Raw genomic sequence first — 23,250 nt, forward strand, 5'->3', positions numbered from 1 at the left:
AACGAGTATCTCCAACCCGTTTCAAAGTGCCAATCTGATTTTCTCCTTTACCAGTTATAAGTTCGTCAATCTCTAGCAAATGTTCTAACTCAGCTGATTTGACAGCTTGTAACTCATCATGACGCTTACTAGAGGAACACATAATATTGACAATAAAATTCAATTTTGAGAAAAACTAATGGACAACTATAACTTCTCTTGATGCAGCAACCAAAGCAAATTGTAATCTATGTGCAAAGCAATGTACATAATAAGCATAAGAACAATCTTTGAGAAACAATGCTTGTAATCCATTCCACTCTCCTCTCATATTACTTGCATCGTCATACCCTTGGCCACGAATGTTTAAAACATCAAGATTATGTTGAAAAAGAACACCACATATTGCTTTTTTAAGAGTGATAGATGTAGTATCCTTGACATGCACAATATCAAAAAATCGTTCTTGTATGCAACCATTTTTATCTAAAAACCTCAAAACAATAGCCATTTTCTCCCTTTGTGATTCATCACATGATTCATCTATAACTATGCAAAATTTAGAATCCCCAATCTCTTCTTTGATATATCTTCTCACCTTACTAGATATGATATGCATGATTTCCTTCTGAATTATATGAGAGGTATACTTCTAATTATATGGAGCATTCTCTAACATTACTTTTGCAAGTTCATCATTGTATGATGCTAGGAGTTTAATGAGTTCAAGAAAATTACCTCTATTTTTTTATTGTGGCGTTTCATCGTGGCCTCTAAAAGCCCAAGCTTGAAAAGTGAGCCAGCGGATTGAATCGATAGAGCTCCTAAGATGTAGTCGGTTTTGTTTGATTTGATCAGAACTTTGCACATTAAAGATATTGTGAATATGCCTATATTGGCTCAACTAATCAAAACAAGTTTTCATTGCATTATTATGAGGCGAGCCGCCAAGATGAATAAGAAATGCACAATTCTTCCCAGCATTGACTTTTTCCATGTTCTAGATCCTTTTCTAGTAAAGACATTAGATCCAGCTTGTGCGCTTGGTTTATTACTGAACAAATAGTAAACAATAAGTAGCATCATTCACTATAGAGTACTCTAACCATGAAGGAAACATTTTGAACCATGTGGATTGAAACCGTCTTGGATTTTTATCTTTATTTAATGGATAATCTTCAATATCATATTGATATGGTCCCTAATTTAGATAAGCTCTCCAAATTTCATCTCTTTGATTTACTGGATATTCCCAAATTTGAAGTTGTTTTCTAGGATCACGTTCTAAAGAATTAATATCATATTCAATTATTGATACCTTTTTAACATTTGAAGGTTGCTGATCTGGTTGAACTACTTGACCAAATGAGAACTTTTGTTGGGATAAAGATTCTAAGCTATATATATCATCTTCGTTATCTTTATCAGAAGGTTTCCTTTTAAAATAGGAATCAATTTTTTTATGCTTAGACATTATGCATTTTTAGGTAATTTCATTAACCTGAAATTAATCATATAATGAATCATTAGAACATCAAATTATTAGAGAATTTGAGTATGACTATAAAAAACATTGTGTATGTCATAACAAAAATTCTGAATGTATCAACAATGTCAATAATTATACCATAATATGGAGTAATACTACTGCAATATTAATCATCAATTTAGGAAATATGAATGTAACATAAAGAAAGTATTGGTAAAAAATGCACTTGCAAATTATTGTTGTTATGGACTGTTCATGTACAACTTCTAATATAGCGTGAATAGTGATGAATATTAAGTAGGATAATGAGATGTTGACTCTATGTTGTGTTAATACCGAATAGAATAATAGTAAAAGTGATAATATGTGCCTCTTGTATATCGTCCAAAATTAGAAATTAGGATTTAATTTAAACACCAAGTTTAGGTCAAACATATTTTAGTAATACTTTTTCTTCTAATTTTTTAAAAAATTTCAGGGGGCAGTTGCCCCCACCAGTCCTGAGATCTTCCACCACTAGATGTACTGACAACACTTTAAGTTAACAATACACAAATGTTAATATTGAGTGTAATATTTATGCACTGTTAATATAAAGATTTATACATAGTAAGTATATCACCCACCACTCATTTATATTACTTTTGTTGGATAATGAATAATGATTAAAAATGAAAAATGAAAAACAAATGATAGACTAACAATATATAAAACTCTTACACTAATATTTTTTCTCATTAAACTTTTATTTTAGTATAAATATAAATTTGGGGGATATTATATTAACTAGGTATTATTTTAGTAGAGTCTTGGGCAGTGGGTATATATGATAATAGTTGTTATTATGAGAAATAATAATAGTTAATATGAAAATTAAATTTTATTCAGATGATCAAGATTAAAATGTACATACACACGATTATATATATAATCTAGGTTTCTTTCTATTTTTATATAATAAATTTTTTTAATATCTATGCATAAAAAATGTAAGAGATTTTTACAACAATGTCCATATAGCATCCATAAGTTGAGTCTTAAATAAAAATTAATACATATGAGTGGTAAAAAATATAATTAACGTATAAAAATTTTATACTGCATAAATATTAAACTCATAATAAAAATATCTTGTAATAATTATTAAATTAGATATATAATATTTCAATTCATAAACTATCTTATACATTATGTCTTTATTAAAAAGAATTACACAGATAATAACATCATTGAATTTTGTCCATACAAAATTTGTTAATCGGATATTGGAACAAGATATGTATTTTATCACCAATAACATGTGAGACATTTTATGAGTGTACTTGTTATTACTTTAGACCCAGGTTCAAACTAATAAGTGCTGCTTTATCCTTTGTTTAGTATCTTGTCCCGCTTTACTTTCTCTTGACACTGGTTCCTCTTTTTTCTACCAATGCAACTAATTAACTGAACCACATAGCCATGCATATCTAGAGACACTCCAAATTCTCTTGCATAGTTGAACTCATTTGTAATGCATTACAAAGTGTTTCTTTGTTTCCTCATTTTTCTTCTTTTATGTCTTTTTATTTATTATTTTTATTTATTTGTAGAAATCAACCATTGAGAATTGAGAGCAACATGAACATGTATGGGAAAAACAAAAGCAACCTCTTTGAAGATGATTTCACTGATCAACTTTGCAAGCTCAATCTCAACGAAACCTCAGAATTTCCAATGCCAAATGGTAATGCAGAAACCAAAAACAAAAACATCGCCACACAACGACATAGGAGAATACATGCTTCTTCAACTCCTGGTAAACCTGTTTTCAGCTTCATTTCTAATGTTGGACTTGGAAGAAATCTTGCAACGAAGAGATTCCCTTCAAAATGGGATGATGCAGAGAAATGGCTCATGAACACTACTACTTCTACCACCACCACCTCCTTCCATGACTCACCACCTTATGTGAAGTTGTCATTATCAGAGTCCTCAAATAACAGCAAAAAAAGTAGCAGACAATGTGACACCTTTAAGCAACAAATGGAGAATAGGGTCACAGTCAATGAAGAAAGGGTGTCCAAACCTGTGCCAACTTTCCAAAGGTCTGCATCTTTTGAGCGCTATAACCCGTTTGGTGCTTTCAATGAAGGAGTCTCAGCATATCCAACAGACCACATGGCCCTAAAAGGTGGGATTACCATTTTAACTTCAAAACTGAACATTTTTTTACTTGTTTGCATTTCCTTTATTATTTTCACTCTACCCTTTTTGCCATCATTATCTTTTTCTTCTCCTTTGTCCTTTATTTCGTTCTAAACTTTTGCATACTTTGTCAACTTTTTTCATCTTTAATAAGTACTTCAATAGAATTTAAGTCTCGTTAGGGTTTTCAAGCTTCAAATCAATATGCTAATGTAGAATCCAGTCTCAATTTAGCATTTTACTTATGTTGTGGTCTCTTGGACCTTAAATTGTTGAAGATTCAAAACTTTTTAGAGTTTCTTATTTCCTTGTTGTTCTAAGCTGTTGAGCATGATGATAACATGTATTGTTACCCTTGCAAGATGCAACTTCTAGTGTTTAAAAATTGGAAGGGAACCTAAATTCTTCATCCCATTGGAGATGCACTTGAAATTGAATACTATGATGGCGTTCAATTAATAGAACAACTCTTTAACATGTAGTGAATTTCAACTTGAAATGCAGATAAGTTCACAGATAGCATAGAACCTATCATGCAAAATTTTAGATATTCAGAACCAACTCAAGAAGGGTTCTTGTTTAGAAACCTAGCTGAGGAAGCAATGCAAGATGCATGCACAGAAGTGATTCATGATGTTCATCATAGAGATGTTGGAACAGAAATGACTCCACTTAGAAGCTCTACTACTTCAAGGTGCCACACACCAATCAAGAGTTCATCACCGACTCGGCATATCACTCCTGAAACTAGGTCTGGACTATTGGCCTTGCCAAACCCCAATGGCACTAGCTACACTGTGGAGGAGTGTCATTTCTCTAAAGTGAAACTAGGAACAATAAATGATTTAATCTCTTCAAATTGGAGCACAAGTGAAGAGGAAGAGGAAGGGGAAGAGGAAATAACAAAGAGTTTGAGACATAATTCTACCCAGAATGGTGATTCAGAATGTAGAGCTGCTACATGGGAAGAAGATGAGAAGAACAAGAGCTATCTTAGGTAACTAAACATGTTTCAGTGTGTTTTGGTTTAGTTTCACCTTATATGAATGTTTGGTTAGAAATAAATTGTGATTTGAGTTGCAGATATCAGAGGGAGGAAGCAAAAATCCAAGCTTGGGTAAACCTCCAAAATGCTAAAGCAGAAGCTCAATCAAGAAAGCTCGAGGTATTTCATTTCAAATTCTTTTATCATGAATTAAGCTTTTTTGTCAACCTATCATCACAGATTCTAGTTGAAAACATCAGTGGTGTTATATATAGTGTTAAAAAAGCTATTATAAGATATGAATAGTGTTTCATCATTGCAACCTATCACCACTAATTGTAGTTGAAAACACCATCAGCAGTGTTATAAAAAGTTATCCTAGGATATCAAAGGATTTTTTTTTTCATATTACCAAGTTATCCCCTTATCATTTTGAGTTTGAAATTAATCCTTTTTAAAATTCATGACGGTACCTTTTAATAAATATTGCTTCTAGGAATCGAACTCTATTTAAAGATGAAGGATGGTAGAAGTGTTCCAAAGACTTTGTTAAATCAACCTCTTTTTCTCAGTTATCATTACTTTGACCTTGCCGGCGATAGATGCAGTTTCCCCGACATATAAAAAAACCCACAAGTGGCGGCCACAATTTTGAAGTTATACACACTTCACTTATATTTTTACAATGTAATATTTATAAGTTTTTTTTATACACATATTCAATAATCATTCATATATTATTTTATATTTTAAAGTTGATATAAGAGATTAAATATTAACCATAGATAATACACTTATCTATATAAGGTGATATGCTTAATAAAAATGTCCAACTAGCATTTTAGAAGTTTTATACATGACCTCCTGTTATGAACTTTTCCACTGCAATCAAATGCTTTGTCTACCATGATGTTGGTCCATTTCCTTCTAGCTACCCCACCAACATTATTGGAATGTGAGGTGAATTTTTTTTCTTTTTATTTTTTTGAAAAAATAGTATAAAATCATGATCTCAAAGGGTTTTATTTGTCACATATCACCATCCACCAATGAACTATTCTCATTAATTTTTTTTTGAAGGATCTTCTCTATTAATAGATAGAAAAATGTATATTTTTTTACTTGTTTTTTATGACAAAAATGTAATTTTATTATAATGAAAGAGGTAGATATGTCTTTGAAAATTATATTTTCCTTTATTTTTTAAACACTTACATCTCCATTAATGGAAAAGATTCTACTCGTCTCAATCGCTCTCCCACTTCTCACTCCTCCTCGATCAAATACTACATCTTTGACTCTTTATCTTAATTCTTCCCTCGAAACAAAGAAACTGAAAAAACCATGCAAGTCAAAATGTTCCCTAGTTTTTTTAATGAGTAATGCAACTTATTTATTTGTTCCATTCTACAATAAAATACGCCCATCAATAAATGTATTAATTTTGTTAAGAGTAAATTACACTTACACCTTTAAAGTTTTTAGTGAAGTTACACAAACTAACTTATACAAATAATCCTTAATTTATATACATATATTACATTGATTGCACATGCAGAGGAGATAAATGTAATTTCTTAAAATTTCTGACAACTATAGTTAAGTTATGAATCAATGTTTGTTCATTATTTTGATTAGTTACAAGAGTAATTTAAACACATCTTTATAATTATATTGTAGTTTATAACAAACCAAAAATAAATATTAAATTTTATACTATTTAGATTTATCTTCACGATATACCATATTTTGTTTGACTTAAATATATTATCATCTTTTTTGTTTAAAAAATTACACTTTTATTTCTACTATTGGGTAGTCACCGTTTAATCTATATGATTTTTTTGGGTCATCGTTTCTATATGTAACTTAATTACTTGAATCAAGAAAGTATTAAATAGTGTTAAATATAAAAATAACAATTAATTCATTCTTAAACTTTTCAACGGCCTAAGAAATAGAATATAAATCCTATAAGATGTACAGATAAATAGGAAGATATTTAGTACAATTGTGATTATGTTAAAAACCACGACAGATTAAATGCTACGTTGATATTACAAATTCTCTAATCCCATGCTTCATTCAACCGTGATTTCCATCAAAATGCCAAAGTTTATTGTTCAGATTTTATTAGGATGCACATGTATCATTGCCATTATATTTAGAAATTCGTCAGAAACTAGAAGCCATCTTAGCTAGCTTGAGTTATGTCGTATTTGTGGTCATTTGTTTCTTTAATTCATGTTCAACTTGAATATAAAATATTAGGAGTATTTATATATAAGATATCGCATACATATAAATAATTGTACCTGTTAAAACAATCAAAGAATTGCAATTTAGTTCAATCTGTACAATAGATTTTATATGATAATTATGTGTAAATAATGTGGTTTCTTTCCTTAATTTATTGAATATATATATATTAATAGTGTAAGAGTTTTATACATCATCTGTCTATCATCCATAATCAATTTTTAATCATCATTAACTCTTTAGGAAAAGTAATACAAATGAGTAAAAATGATATATTGACTATGTATAAATCTTTACACTACCATTAATATTAAACTTTTATTTATTTATTACTATTTGGCCACTGGGTCACACTTTGGTACCTTTTTACCCTACATTGATATCAGTCTGGAAAATTGAGCACTTGCATGGAGGATATGTGTGGCTGTAGAGGTTCTAAAAGAATCATTATTTTTTATTTTACATTGGGTTAAAAATTGGAAAATATTAATCTACCATCCTATTCAAACCATAATAATGATGTACAAACAAAATCCTAGTTCAAAACCTCTTTTTCAACTCTTATTATAACTGCTTGTAAATTCTCAAAACCATTGAAACATGCATCTATTTAGAATATTACAGATCACATAGCAAGTTTTCAACTCAAAAGCATGACATTAAAACTAAGCATATGTCTATTTTTAATGAGACCTAAGCATGTGTTATTGAAAATATGGTATAGGTGAAAATACAAAAGATGAGATCAAAGATGGAAGAGAAGTTGATGAAAAAGATGTCAGTGGTTCACAGGAAAGCTGAGGAATGGAGAAGAACAGCTAGAAAAAATCATTTAGAGCAAATTCAGAAGGCAAGTGAACAAGCTCAAAAGATGATCCAGAAATATAATACACAATTTTCAAGGCACAGTTTATGTGGTTGTTTCCCATGCCCTAATAACCATCACTAAATGTTGTTTTGGAATATTGATTACTTGGTACTTGCCCTGCATATTTTTTAGCCTCATAATAAAAAAACTAGGATAAAATTTCCCCTGTTATTTAATATATTTAGAAATAATTTTTGTTGGCAATTAATAGCAATGACTGAATTCAAAGCCACCTAGGGTTGCCTATTGGGAAAAATGAATCTTAATTATACTTACGAAATTTAATTTCTTCTAGAATTGGAATTGGTTTATAATTATAAAATTGTGAGTTGTGGAAACATAGAATTGCAATTCTAAATTCAATTCTTTGTGTGTTGCCCTTATGCAAGGAAAACACTTTTGTTGAGAAATTATGTAAAGAATTGAAAAAATAGTTAAAATTTGCGAATAAAAATTCTACATGTTTCTTATTTCCTGATGTTTTAATTTTTTTCCATATTTTTTTAATTTTTTATATTTTAAAAACTTAATACACATTTATATTTTATTTTCTAAGTATATCCTTATTCATTATTCATCGTTTTCACCATCTATCTTTTCATTTCATTTTAATTTAGTATACAATATGTATTAAATAAGATTATTTTAGTCAAATTATATCAAAATTATACATTATTTAATGATTTCTTAAAATATATGCATAACACCTAAAATATAAACAAAAAAAACTATATATATAACGAGGGAGTAGTACTTAGAATTTTCAAGCAAAAAAAATTGAATTCCAAGATCCATGTTTATTTCTAAGCTTGAATTCAATGCTCAATTCTAGACTCCAAAGGGTACTTAGATACATCCAACATAGGTGCAACATATCTATCTCAAACTTATATAATTTCAAGCAAGGTACATCATATATAACTCGGTGGATAATAGTGCTTAAACCTGAAAAGTACAACAGAAAAGTAAATTGTTTTTTGTTGTGTTTACTCACTTGTTCCCATGTTTGTGTCCTTATGTACTTAGATTAGATGGTGCAATACATACAAACACTACGTTAGAGTTTCAGTTCAACAACGCATATTAATTTTAGATATATAATAATGTTTCATTGCATTTTCTGTTTGACCACAGTAATATATTGTCACGATTAACAGCGCTTGTATTACGTTGTTGTATTGAATACATACAATCGTGCATCAAACAAAAAGTATTGTCATATATTGAATACATACAACAGCGCATCATACATAAAGCAATGTCATATATGTCACACATAAACAATGCTTTTATAGGCATTATTAACATCGCTTATTTTTACGTTGTTGTATTGCAATTATATATAACAACACATTAGTAGATAAGCGTAATTGTATTATTCATAAATATTTTCAAGCAACACCTTAATACAATAGCGCAACACACATATAACATTGTTGTATTAAGAATATACAACAACACAGTCTATAAAAAGCGTTGTTATATTTATCCTTTACAACAGTGCATTACAGGGCTTCCCCTAGAATTCGCTGTTAATTTGTAGAAATTAATATTTGCAAATACATTTATTAGCAACACATACATTCTCAACAACACAAACATTTACACATTCTCAACAACACAAACACATTAATATAGGCTAGAAGTTTGTTTTATCAACATCAATATAATACAAACTATAAACAATGAATATCATGTCAATTAAGACATAGCACATAATTACAAATAAAAAATTATGCAAATTACAATGAAACAAAATTATACAAATTACAAATAATCAAAATTAAGCTATAATTATATAAAGATTATTTGCATCTACTTTTGATTGTTTTTTGCTTGTAAGATCATCCTTGTTTGGAGGAAAATATTTTTGCTTGTAAGATCATCCTTGTTTGTAAGATCATCTTTTGATTATATAAGACATGAATACTTAGACCATTGACTAACCATTTTAATCTTTCGAAAAATGAATGTGTATTTATATTCAACTCCTCATCAATGTGAATTTTTTAGCCACTTTATGAAACATCGATTATGCTCTTGTAAATCCAATTTTCATCTTACTTGGGTAAGACTTCCTTAGCATCTCTATGTGTATTTCAATATATGGCTCAACCTCGTTGGCATTATATAAAACACATAAGTGCGCTTGCTCCAATTCGGTTCTGTTATAGTCAATATTTCATTCTCAGTAATACTTTCACCAAATCTTTTTTTTTTTTGCATACTGAGGCTTTAGAATGCCCATGAAATCACAATTGGTAAGATATCTGGTACAAAAATCAAGTGCTTTTTCAACAACATATCACTCCACAATATAACCTCTGGTCTTGATTGGTTCTTCTCATACCCTTTTAATGTCTTCATATAATGCTCAAAGGGGTACATCTATCTCATATAGGAAGGGTCACATAGTTGTGTCTCTCGAACATGATGAATGCTTAGATGAACCATTATGTCAAAAAGAAGATGGGAAATACATTTCAAACTCACACAAAGTCAAAATAATTTATCTTTATAATGCAGGTAATTTCTCAGGGTCAATCATTTTGCTACAAATTGCCTTGAAGAAGAAGCATAACTTAGTTATAGTTCCTCTAACTTTTTAAAGTAGAATTGATTGTATGCCAATGGGCAATAAATGCTCTATAAGTATATGACAATCATAAGACTTAAGACCTTTTAACTTAAGGTATTTCATTGATATGAGGTTCTGAATGATGGAATAGTACTTCTCTGGAACTTTAACACCATGCAGAAATTTACAAAATTCCATTTTCTCCTTCCTCGACAAAGTATAAGCTGTTGCAGAAAGAAATGTATGTTTTTCCTTCACTATCAATCCCAATTCCTTTCTTATTCTCATAATAACCAAATCCAACCTTGAATTCAAGTCATCTTTAGTCTTACTAGGGACATTGAGTAAGGTACCAATGAGACTTTCAAACACGTTTTTTTCAATATGCATGACATCGAGGAAATGTCTTACTTATAATGAACTTCAATATGGCAATTCAAAGAAGATTGACCTTTTCTTTCACCCATTAGTGACAATTTCTTTTGAAAAAGGTTTACCAAAGTTATTATTCAAACCCTTTAGCTTTTGAAATAATTGGTCACCTGTCAACGGCAAAGGAGCATGACCTTCTTCATTATTCCCATCAAATGGTTTTCTCCATCGTTGATAGTGATGATCTGAATGCAAAAATCTATGATGGTCAAGGAAGACATTCTTTTTACAGTGTTCGAACCTCATTAAATGAGTATTGTCTTCATATACATGACATATAAAATATCTTTTTGTACTATATCCAGACAGATTACCATAGGTAGAGAAATCACTGATTGTGCCGAACAACAAAGCCCTCAAATTGAATCTTTTTCCCTATACGCATCATATACATTTATGCATGTCTCCCACATTTGCTTCAAGTCTTAAATTAATGTTGCCAAATATATGTCTATGTCATTTCCTGAATTTTTAGGTCTAGAAATTAACATAGATTACATCACATATTTGTGCTTCATGCATAGAGAAGTAGGTAGGTTGTATATCACCAACATCCCTAGCCATGTACTATGGGAGCAACTTTGAACACTATGTGAGTTAATTCCATCTGTTGATAATGCAAGGCGTAGATTACTTAATTTTTGACCAAAACTAGGATAGTCATGATCAATTTTTCTCCATTGAGGAGAATCAGCAAGATGTCGAAGCTTGCCATCTTTATTCCTTACTTCATCATGTCATGTCAACTTCTTTGCATCTTTGGCAATGCTAACTATAAGCATGAATCTTGCTTTGATGGGAAAATATCATACAACGTTTTTGAGAATTGAGTCTTCCTTATTATATCGTGATACATTACATTTATGACAAAACTTTAATGAAACATACGCATTAAAAAATAAGATGCAATCATTTTCACAAGCATGTATCCTAGTGTAATCTATGCTAATGGAGTGTAGGATTTGTTTTACATCATAGGTTCGAGAATGGAGCACATTATCTTTCGACAACATATCCTTCAGAAGTGCAAGCAAGTTGGTGAAACTCTTATCAACCTATTCATTAATAGATTTCAACTTATACAATATTGACATTGCTGCCAATCTTGTGAATTTAGTACAACCATCATATAGTAGTTTCTCAGCATCACTTATCAACTATTGAAACATCTCAGGATAATCCTGAAGATCCTCTTCGACAACGTTTTCCATTTCCTCGAAATGATGGTCTTCATATACATTTGTGTAGTTTTCTTTCATATGCATCTCTCATCGTCACAATCCATAACGTCTCTCTTCTCACCATGTCTTGTCCAACATGTGTAACTTTGATCAATACCGTGATACACTAGTTGAACTTTTAACTAATTTGGAGTAATTCGGTTTGAGTAACAACATCTTAAGCAATGACATACAATTCTATTAGGATTTTCAATATTCTCAATTGCAAAGCTAACAAATGATATCACTCCTTCTTCATACTCCTTCGTCAATCGGTTTACACTCATCCATTTTCTATTAATAAAAAAAATATAATGAGCATAAATCCCTAAATCTTGGAGTTAAGCTCGCTAAGCAGAGCAATACATTATTATGTAATTAAAGTGAAAGAGGTCGGAAACCCCAAAACTCAATACAAGCTAAATGAGTGAAATCACTTTCACTCATTTATAAGGAAAATATTTATAACTCAATACAAGCTAAATATAATGTATTTAAAAAGACAAATAATTATAAGGAAAACTTACTTTCAATACGATGTTGAATGTGTGAATGATGTTTTTGAAGTTAAACGAGTGAAGGATTTTTGAAATCAGTGTTGAATGATTTTCGTATTGAATGGGTAAATGATTTTTGTGTTTTGGTGTTCAATGATGATGAGGTTGAATGATTTTTCGAAGTCGATTTTGAGAGTAAATGAGTTTGCTCGTGAGTAAATGAGTGTTGGGATTACTGAATGTGTGAGAATGCGGGAACATTTTAATTTTTTAAAATATGATAGTATTTTCAACATCACATAATGAAGATAGTGCTATCAATTATACTTTATCAATAGAGCCTCCTACAAATAGCGGTGTAGAAGAACTCCTCATTCAAATATAAATATGGTAAGTGTTCCACAACACAACCTAGAGGAAACATTATGGAGGTATAATTTTTTTTACTAATTAATATTTTTAATGAAATTCAAATTAATAATGACATTATGACATTCAATTAATGACAATTAATTAAATATATAATACAATTAATAATGAAAATAAATAACATTAAACAATATATGAAATGAAATAGTTTTGTATAAAAGAAATGATGACAATTAATTAACAATATATCTTGTGCACATGTTTAATTGCTTATCATATCGACAACACTTCTTTAAAAATTTGTGGTTGTATAGGTTAAAGAAAATACGATAAAAGATAAGTCTTTAACAATGTTTTTTTTTTCATAATTGTGTTGTTGAAGTCAAAATAATCAACAATGCATTGGTAAAAAAGTAAAGTAATCTTGTATAGGTATAACAACAACGCATTTATAAAAAAACATTGTTGAAAATCATTGTTGATAATTCTACATAGTTAAGCACACAACAGAAAATAATCTGAATGCATACAGAAACAGAACAGAACAACAAATTGAATGCATACATAAACATCAAACCACAACTATTTGAACACAACTGAATATATATATTAAACATTAATTATACTGTAATATTACAAAAACATATATTACATGCATCAAAACATATATATTACATTGAACATTAATTGAATTCTCTAAGCTACAATTTCTGCAAAACTAATCTACTATACCTATAATTTGCTAACAAAACTAAGTACAAACTTTGACTAATGTTCTCTAATCTGGTTGACTTGGTCATTTGTATATGATTTGCCAACAAACTTGATTTCATTAGTTGGCCGTTGCTGAATGATCTCCTTCATGAATTTCAGCACGTAATAGTCGCAATCTACCTGGTTTATTTGGCAACGGGTCTACAACTAAAATGAAGTAAACATATTAGTATAATATTAATTGAAATATGAATGCACGACACATATAATTATTTGAGATGATTTGTGTCAATACCTTTATATGAGTCCACTAGATTTTGTGATATGATATCGTTTTCCTAGAATGATTACAACATCTATAAACTCTCACCGCACTAAACAATAGAAAATGTATTTAATTACTAAACGACTAGGAAAATGAAAGTGTAACTAAGAGTTTAAATGAGTAGTCCACCTACCTAACAAAAATTCTTTCATAGCAGTTTACTTGTTCGGATCATCATGTGTCAATGAATCAAAGTAGTACATTTCTTTATTGACCCGATTGATGGCAACCAAAAGCCAATATTGCCTAACAAAACATATGTACATAGCGTTGGGTCCCACGAGGCTCTACCACTCACCTAGAGGGGGGTGAATAGGTGATATGGTACACAATTACCATCGTTCGATAAACAAAGAATAAATACAAATTTACACATTGTTTAATCGATTAAAGGCATACTTAATTGATTAACTCGGTCTGTTGTTAACCAATTAACTAACTACTTAATCGATTATTAGTACATTTATAGTTAAAATAGTTTTCTTTCGATCTTCCAAGATTATCAAGATTCAATCAAACTTACATGTACTTATTACACACAATTAAGAACAATAAATGCAAAATACATAATATGCAATTATTAGAGAATTATATGAATGTCAAATTACGTAAATCAAGTAATGCAGAAATGTAAAAAGATAAGGGAAAAGAAGAATGAGACTCTGCTTTTATCCTAGTTCATTTGCAGGTCCACTTGCAAACTACATCCAAGCCTCCCCTTCTAATCTTGGGAGATTCTTCTTCACTATGGAAATTCAATGTTCTTACAAACACAATTCTAATACAAGATGCAAGACGCTCTTTTCTTGGATCTTAAACCCCCACTTTGGTTTGATTACAAAGCTCGCTAACTAGGATACCTCACCGTTTAAGACTCTAGCCCCAACCTAAGTATCGCTTACAACCAAGATATTTTGCTTCTCAAGAAGACACTTACCTAACCAGAGCTAGGGTTTTCCCAAACCTATTCTCCTTCTATGGTGATACAACACACCAAGATAATGTTTTTATGCCTTAGTCTAACAAATTTTCTTCAAGTTACATATGCACCTCAATGTGCATATTTTACACTCTTCTTACAATCTAAGAACCCTTCTCAAGATCTCACAATTACAGAATAAAATGCGTGAGATGTAAGATTTCTTTTTCACAAAGATATGACAATTAAGCTCAAAGGGTATCTTGTAAAGATTCACCCTTTTATTTTCTCAAAAGAACACTTAAAAAATATTTCCAAAAGATATGAAAGTTTGAGCATAAGATCTTCCGAATAATGTATAAAACTCTTTGTTTCGAAAATGTGTTCTAACCCTATACTTTTATCAATAGTTGTTATGAAGCAATATGAAAAACTTGGGTTAATATACTATTTTGTGTTTAACTGAAGTTAATCGATTATACTTAACCTTAATCGATTAACGGATTTCATGAAAATAAAAGGAAAAAAAATTAGTAACAACCTTAATCAATTAACTCACCATGTAATCGATTAACGTGTTCATCCTAAAGATTAATCGATTAACACATCTGTTAATTAATTAATGATTTTCTAAAACATATTTCAAATGATGAATGAACCTCCTACATGATTTATAACCTAATGATGCATGTCTTTGAATGAAGTATAATTTAAAACACTTTCTAAATGCATTCAAAACATATGATCATGTATATATGTATGTGCATGTAAATCATGTACGTATGCATGCGAGTCTCTTTTTAGATATGATTTATTTTAGTTTGTGAGACTTTCATTGGGGTTCATCCTAGCCTAGATTCTTACTAAGCAAGCAACTTAAGACCTAATAAAGATATAAAAATACTTAACTCCTAGATCTTCTTTTGAATGTTTTGCCTTGTATAACCTTGAGTCTTGACTTTATAGTTGATACGTTGTTGTTTGTTGATTTGCTCATCCTCTCAAGCTTGTCCTTGAACATTAACCATGTTGTCGTTCCTTTGTCTTTATCAATCTTTTATCTTCATCAAACTATGTGTGTCCTTTGTCTTCATCAAAACATGTGTGATGCATGCTTGCCTCTTCAATCTCTCCTTCATGCATGCTTGCATCTTCACATGGTTAGGAAATGTTAAGCACATCAAACATACTAAAGAAAGAAATATAAAAGACAACTAAAAAATGCTCACCCAATATTAAAAGGTGCAAGAAATAAATCTGCAACTTCTTTATGAAGGAGGAGAGTATCTACAACTCGTTTTGTATGTTCCCCAGTCTTATTTTTGTCACTCGATACCAAAGCGGTATATTGTGGGATATGAACATCACCTTTTTCTTATTTACTGAAACAAAATTTTCATATAAGTACCTAATATATATAACACAAATGTTAGTTGATTATAACGCACTGACATGCAAAAGCGAGAAGTTAAGAAAACATAATTTACCTCATATATATACATACAGCAGTTGCACCTATCCAATCATGTTTATATACATCATGGACTTCATTAATGCTAACGTATTCTTCAGCATCAATTTCAAAGACTTCATTAAGAATTGATATACTTATTATATTATCTCCCAACTTCTGTACATGCTCAAACATCTGAGTACATTAGTTGGTAGTCTTCTTGAAGCTCACATCCCCCGTAGATGTCTTCGAGCTCACATCACCCTTAGATGGCTTCGAGCTCACATCTCCGGTAGTTGGCTTCGAGCTCACATTTCTGGTAGATGGCTTCGAGCTCATATTTCTGGTAGATGGCTTCGAGCTCACATATCTGGTAGATGGCTTCGAGCTCACGTCTCTGATAGATGGCTTCAAGCTCACATCTCCGATAGATGGCGTCGAGCTCACATCGCCCGAAGAAGGCTTAGTCTTTGGGTTGCTGCTGGGGGTGGAGTGTACATTTTCCTAAAATATTCAATAAAAAAATATATATCAATTATAGATCAATATATATAATACGAATGAGCATAAGGTGAAAAATCATACCTTAGATGGAATTACTTGTACAAGGTCTATTGGTCAAGCCACAAAAGTGATTATAGCCCTTTCAACTATGAAGATATCTGCATCGAGAGGAATTGGCAGCAACGCATCATCATCGATTGCAATATCAATAGAGACCTTCACATGATGGCATGAGATACATGCATTATGCAGCATAGCATCCGCCAACTTGTGCACTTTCCTAACACCTACCACTCGGCTACATGGGGTATCTAGGAAAAGTTTGCTAGAATTGATTCCTTGTATGTAAGTTAAAACGTATAATTAGTTTACGACTATAAACTAAATGGAAAATAAATTAAAATAAGTTAACTAAATTACCTTAGGAATGAGAATCAGAATAGGAATATTGTAAGGAGTAGGTGTACAACTCTCATTGATGGTTGAAGGATGTTAGTATTTTTGGTACGGCAAGTGAACCATATTGTTCAAGTAACAAATCTGGTAAATGCCGGGATATCATCCTTAGAGAGCAGAATGGATTTATACTAATTCTTGAAGAAATAGATTGAGTATATATTTACAAAATTTAAAGTTTTGATATTCGTTTAGTTTTTGAATAGAATTGTAAAAATCTAGAATTTAAACTATGGAAATAAATGAGTTGGGAAGTTCATCGTTCTTAACCTTTGCAATCATTAGATTCAATTCCATATAACTTGTGAAGTTACAGATTTTGATACACATTTCTTCGAATCATTTATATCAATTCCTTGAATACAAAATCCTTAGATAATTACTCAAATATCAATTCTTTGGATATTTAACCAATTATCTAGCATTAAGTTTAATGTAAAAATAATTCATACATCATTGTCCATTCCTAGAGCAATGATGTGTCAAGGAAGATAAATCAGATTCGATACCAAGTTCAACTTTCTTGTTAAACTTGGATCTTAGATCAAGAATTCAGTAGCAAAGTAAATTCAAGCATTAAGCGCAGGATAAACTTCCCAAAATCAAAAAACTAAATACATTAAAGAATTGAATCCATAAGTAAAAATGTTAGAAGATTACATTTCAATCCCAACACTAGTGAACTAGCCACTCATCATTGCCATTACAACGCTCTTATCATATGAGAAATTACAAGAAATTATAGATCCAAAGTCGTTCCCACGACTTCTCTCCTCCTCTCTGGTGTTTCTCTCTCTAGATTCGTATGGAAAAAGCTTGGAATATGGTTGGATAACTCCTTTTGCTTTTCGTAACTGGCTATATTTGTTCCAGTCTTCTGATCTCTCGCTCAAGATAGAGATTCTTGCTTGTTCAAGAGAAATAACCACTTTCAACATGAACACCTCGCTTGGGCGAGGTGCTATCACTTGGGTGAAGGCCATGCAGGGAAGTAGGTTCTTTTCTTCTTCACTTTTCACTTGAGTGAGAGACCCTCGCTTGAGCGAGGGACGAGTAGGGATTTGAGCATTTTTCCTTGATTTATCGCTTGAGCGACAGTCTGCTCGCTTGGGCGAGGAGTACAATGTTCAACAACCTCAAACTTCTCATTTTTCTTCAATTTTTATTGTTTCTTATTCTACAATGGACATAAACACATGTAATTCCTAAACAAGACAAAATTAAGCTAAGTTCTTGGAAGTTGTACATAATTTGCATCATGACTATACACTAAGTGCCCCAAAGTCATATAAATTTCATTCACAAAATGACACTTAACAAAGGAATAGTGCTAGTAGCACTAGCTAGTCGTTATCACTCAGCTTCCTTCACCTTCATTGATTATTCAAATTAGTTGAATCGTTGCATGAGGACATCCAATTGATTTTGAACTTGGCTCATTTGGGCTTTAGATGGGGTACAAATATTCATTGGTTAACCCCAAATCCTGCCCTGGATACGACCAGGGTAGATAAGCAGTCCTAGTGTCTTATCAAGTATTATGCGATTATCCAGTTGTGCCTCCTTTTCTTTTAGGGCAACTTGACAAATCAAGAATAAACATAATGTTAATTAATCACATTTTGATAAATAAAGTATGGAAATTAAGTAGAATTAAAATATGAGCACTTACAACACGTTTTGCCACTTCTTGGACTTGCTCATTGTCAATGACACCATCCTTGTTCTTATGGGAATTCATCCATAGAACATCGAGTTCTACTCCATGTGGAGTTAAAGGTGTGCCGCTTTTGTTGTGCAGCTGCCAAAACATAACCAATAATAATGTACTTAGATATATGCATTCAAAATATAACCAATAATGTACTTACAAATTAATAATACTTACAATTTTTCTTCAATTTCTCTATACCCTGCTCGAGAAGCTCGATATGGATACAAATGCTTAGATGTCATTGCATACTTTCTGCACACAAAAAACAACATTAACATTAACATCAACAATCATACATATGTATATTCAAAAGCATACATAAGAATAAAGCCAATACAAAAAATATGATTTTACCAAGAAAGACTCGTCTTGTGTGCATAGGGTGACAAAAGTCTTCCAATCCTCTTCTTCAATGATATTTGCATATTTCTTTGTAGGTTTTAGGTTGACATTGCCATCAACATCTCTGATACATTTTCCGACATCAGTTCTAAATTGTCGGAGTACGTTGCCAGCAGGTTTAAGGATATAATCATTATGATCCTCATCACCAACATCAAAAGTTGACTGAAATTAAAACACATATATATTATAATGCATGCAAATACGTGCATATACATACATTGAATGCAAACACATATACATACATTGCATGAAAGTACAAAAACACACACTGAAAAATAAACTTACTGTTATTTCATTCCAAATACACTCATTCTTGGCATTCAACCTAACATCAATCCATTTGGTGAATGTTAGCGACACATTCTGCCTAACCATGACCCCAATGTAGCTTAGCAATGAGTTGTCACCCTTCGAGTTTAATGATTGGCCTTTTGAGTTCCATTAAACTTCTATCTTCACATCCTTACTTCTTGCCTGAATGACACTCTTCATGGAAGTCATTCCTCATGAAGTTTGTTTATGAGCAACAATTTGCTTATCTTGTGGAGTCAGTGTAGCTTCGTCACCACTATGAGAACCATGATCACCACTTTAGGAAGCCATTGATGAAGTTTTTTGAGGGTTTATGAGAGTATGAGGGTTTATGAGAGTATGAGATTTCTTTTCGATTAAGTTTGAGAGCGTAGACAAAAATGATTCATATTTTATATATTTAAACTATAGTAACAATTCAACAACGCTTTCTTTAGATAGCATTGTTAATAAGACATCTTCAACGGTGCATATTAACGGTAGTATTGTTGTATTGACATCTTCAACATTGCTTCTTAAGGATTGCACTATGGTTGTGAATCCAGTTGTTTATTACTCATTTTCATGAACACGTCAATATTGCTTCCTGGATGATGCGTTATTGAATAGAATCTAATTGTCAGCATTATCTTAACTGTGCGCTATTGAATATAATATAATTGACAACGCAATATTAATTATGTGATGTTAAACTGAACTTATTTTCCAATTTAACAGCGTATTCCTAATTATGCGATGTTAAATTAACATATTATATTACGGATCAAAATACAACATGAAAATAAGTTAATTAACATGAAGTTGTCATGACGTAAATTACCATATTATTGTGCTTATTAATATGAAACTCCAAAAATATTAAACATTAAGTTTTGTTAATTTGTTTATTATGTTTACTAAGTTTTGTTAATTTGTTTATTATATTTATTAATAAGGAACTGCAAAAATATTAAAGAAAATAATCATTCAAATAAATAAAAAAATAAAAATTAATATCCAAAATAATTGTTCATTCTTCATTCAAATAAAGTGCGCCAAAATACATTAGTTTTTCTGACATGACAATGAACTAAACGATTTGGTAGATGACAATGAACTAAATGAAATGATAATGAACTAAATAATTTGCATATTAAATCTTTATCTCACACAAATCTTGTATAACAATCACTTTCATTTTGAAATTTGAGTCATTTTCCCAAATCAAAAGATGTTAAAGACCTCTTTGACAAGATTTTGATAATGAACTACATGATTTGGTAGATGACGATCAACTAAATGATTTGCAGCTTAAATCTTCATCTCACATAAATCTGGTATAACAGTCATTTTCCTTTTGAAATTTGGGTCATTTTGCCAAATCAAAAGACCTCATTGACATGATTCTGATATAGGGTTCCCAATTGTACAACTTTAGCACTTTTAACACTTCGAGTTGCTGAGATCTACTATCTGTCTTTTTTATTCTTTTTAACAAAACTTCCCTTTAACAAGACTTCCCTTTAACAAGATTTCATTGACATGTTTCCGACAATATTGCTCTCTTTTTTGTCACTTTATATTTTCTTCCTCCTACATTCAACTCCTCGGGTGTCATGACTAATTATAAAAGTAGACAATACGAAGGAGACAAAAAATATACAAAGCAGAAACACATACTCTTAGCTTACTGATGATGAAATAGAACATTGAGTGAACCATAACATTTATAGATGAGCAACCATTAATATTTCAAGAAACGAATAGATGCATAATCACTCAACCATTAATATTTCAAGAAACAAAGTGACGTATAACCACTCAACCATTAATATTTCAAGAAACAAAGATACACATAACCATTCAACCATTAATATTTCAAGAAACGAAGAGACACATAACCACTCAATCATTAATATTTCAAGAAATAAAGAGACACATAACCACTCAACCATTAATATTTTTGATATTTAAAATGTCATATAAAACCAACAGCGAATACTTCAGAAAATGTTGTTATTATATCATCTTTAACAACGCATATTTAAGCATGCATTGTGGAATAGATGTACGTTAACCGTGTTTTTCTATCACATATGTTGTTAAACATAACTCATTCAAGTCAGCATTAACGTTACTCATGTTCAATAGTGTTGTTTCAAGAATGCGTTGAAGTTATCCATATTGACAATGCTTGCTTTAATATGCACTCTTGATTTTCTTCCACCTCATTTTCAACAACATCTTGGTGTTGTTAAACAATCATTGTTAATTACGATATCCGACATAATGAAACTTAGCAAGTAAATAGTAAAGGGTATTCCACTTTTTCAGACTTTTCAGTCTTAAGGTTACGTGACCATGGCAATTGCAATTCACTTGGAAAAGACAAGAGTATAATTAAATTTTGATGCATTGAGATCTTCGATTTCCATGCAGAACTAGATCTTGTGTCTGTAATGTGGGCCCAAGTAGGAGTAGGAATGGCAATAGGGCGGATTGAGAGTCGATTTGCATATACTTATATTCGAATTTAAAATTTAAAACATGTACCTGAACTCAACGAGGTTGAATATAAAGATACCAGCCCTGAACCCGTCAGATTTCAGGTAACCCAAACCCGAAAATTATATATGTACTAAGGAAAGTATGCTATCATTTTCGTTTCATTTTTCTTTAGCATTTCTATTTTCTCTTGTATTATTTCATTTCTTTTATGTTTGAAGATCTAATAGTATGTAAAGTAAAATTAGAAATTAAAAACAATGGACACATGAAAGAAATTTCAATTTTAAATTGAATTACATTACTTCGGGGCGGGTTCGGGTCATGGTCTTTGTTCTACCAAACCCGAACACGAAAATTAAACCCGGTTAAAACCCGAACACGAACTCAATCACATTGAATTTTCCCAATTAATTTTGGATTCGGTTCAGGCGGATACCCATGAGTTTGATTTTCATTGTCATCCCCTAAGTAGGAGTCACATTCCATTTTAATTTACTTTTCAAAAGTTAGTGTACTTCAGATTTTACACTTTTGGTATTAATCCTTTCACGTTGTTATTGTTCTAGCTAACTAGAAATCACTCATGCATGACATTACTATGTGAACCTTCTAGTGCAATGACAACAACATCTGAACAGTTGAGGATGTTTTGCTCATACCTGTTTATATTTAACTTAGATTTTTGTAAAGAGAATAAAATATCTTTTATATCATGAGATAACATATCTCTTTAAAATCATTTATTGTTTGACATGTATGTTATTTTTTCTTTTTATAATAATTTTAAAATGAGAACTTATAGAGAGAAAATGAATAAGACACATATCAAACAATAATTAAATTTAAGGAGATAGGTTATATCCTGATATAAAGAAATACTTATTCTTTTTTTTGGTAAATATAAAAATAAGTTTGATCAACTGAATTTTTATATTATTATTCAAAGTATTTTTAATGGAGTGATTATTCTTTGGATTATGCCCCTGACTTTTTAAATATGAGAAAAAATGTATATACTGATAGTGTAAGATTTTTATATACCGCCAATATATTATCAATTATTAATTTTTAATTATCACTTATTATTCAAAAAACTAA

At 30.8% G+C, this 23,250-nt stretch overlaps 1 protein-coding gene across 1 annotated transcript; it reads left to right on the forward strand.

The window, feature by feature from the left end:
* Positions 1,613-7,848, forward strand: LOC109327900. The gene is made up of 5 exons (XM_019561070.1): positions 1,613-1,617; positions 3,061-3,641; positions 4,160-4,652; positions 4,739-4,820; positions 7,624-7,848. The coding sequence occupies exons 1-5, from the start codon at positions 1,613-1,615 to the stop codon at positions 7,846-7,848; spliced, it is 1,386 nt and encodes a 461-aa protein (XP_019416615.1).

This window comes from Lupinus angustifolius, chromosome LG02, assembly GCF_001865875.1.
Source record: "Lupinus angustifolius cultivar Tanjil chromosome LG02, LupAngTanjil_v1.0, whole genome shotgun sequence".
Classification (NCBI taxonomy): domain Eukaryota; kingdom Viridiplantae; phylum Streptophyta; class Magnoliopsida; order Fabales; family Fabaceae; genus Lupinus; species Lupinus angustifolius.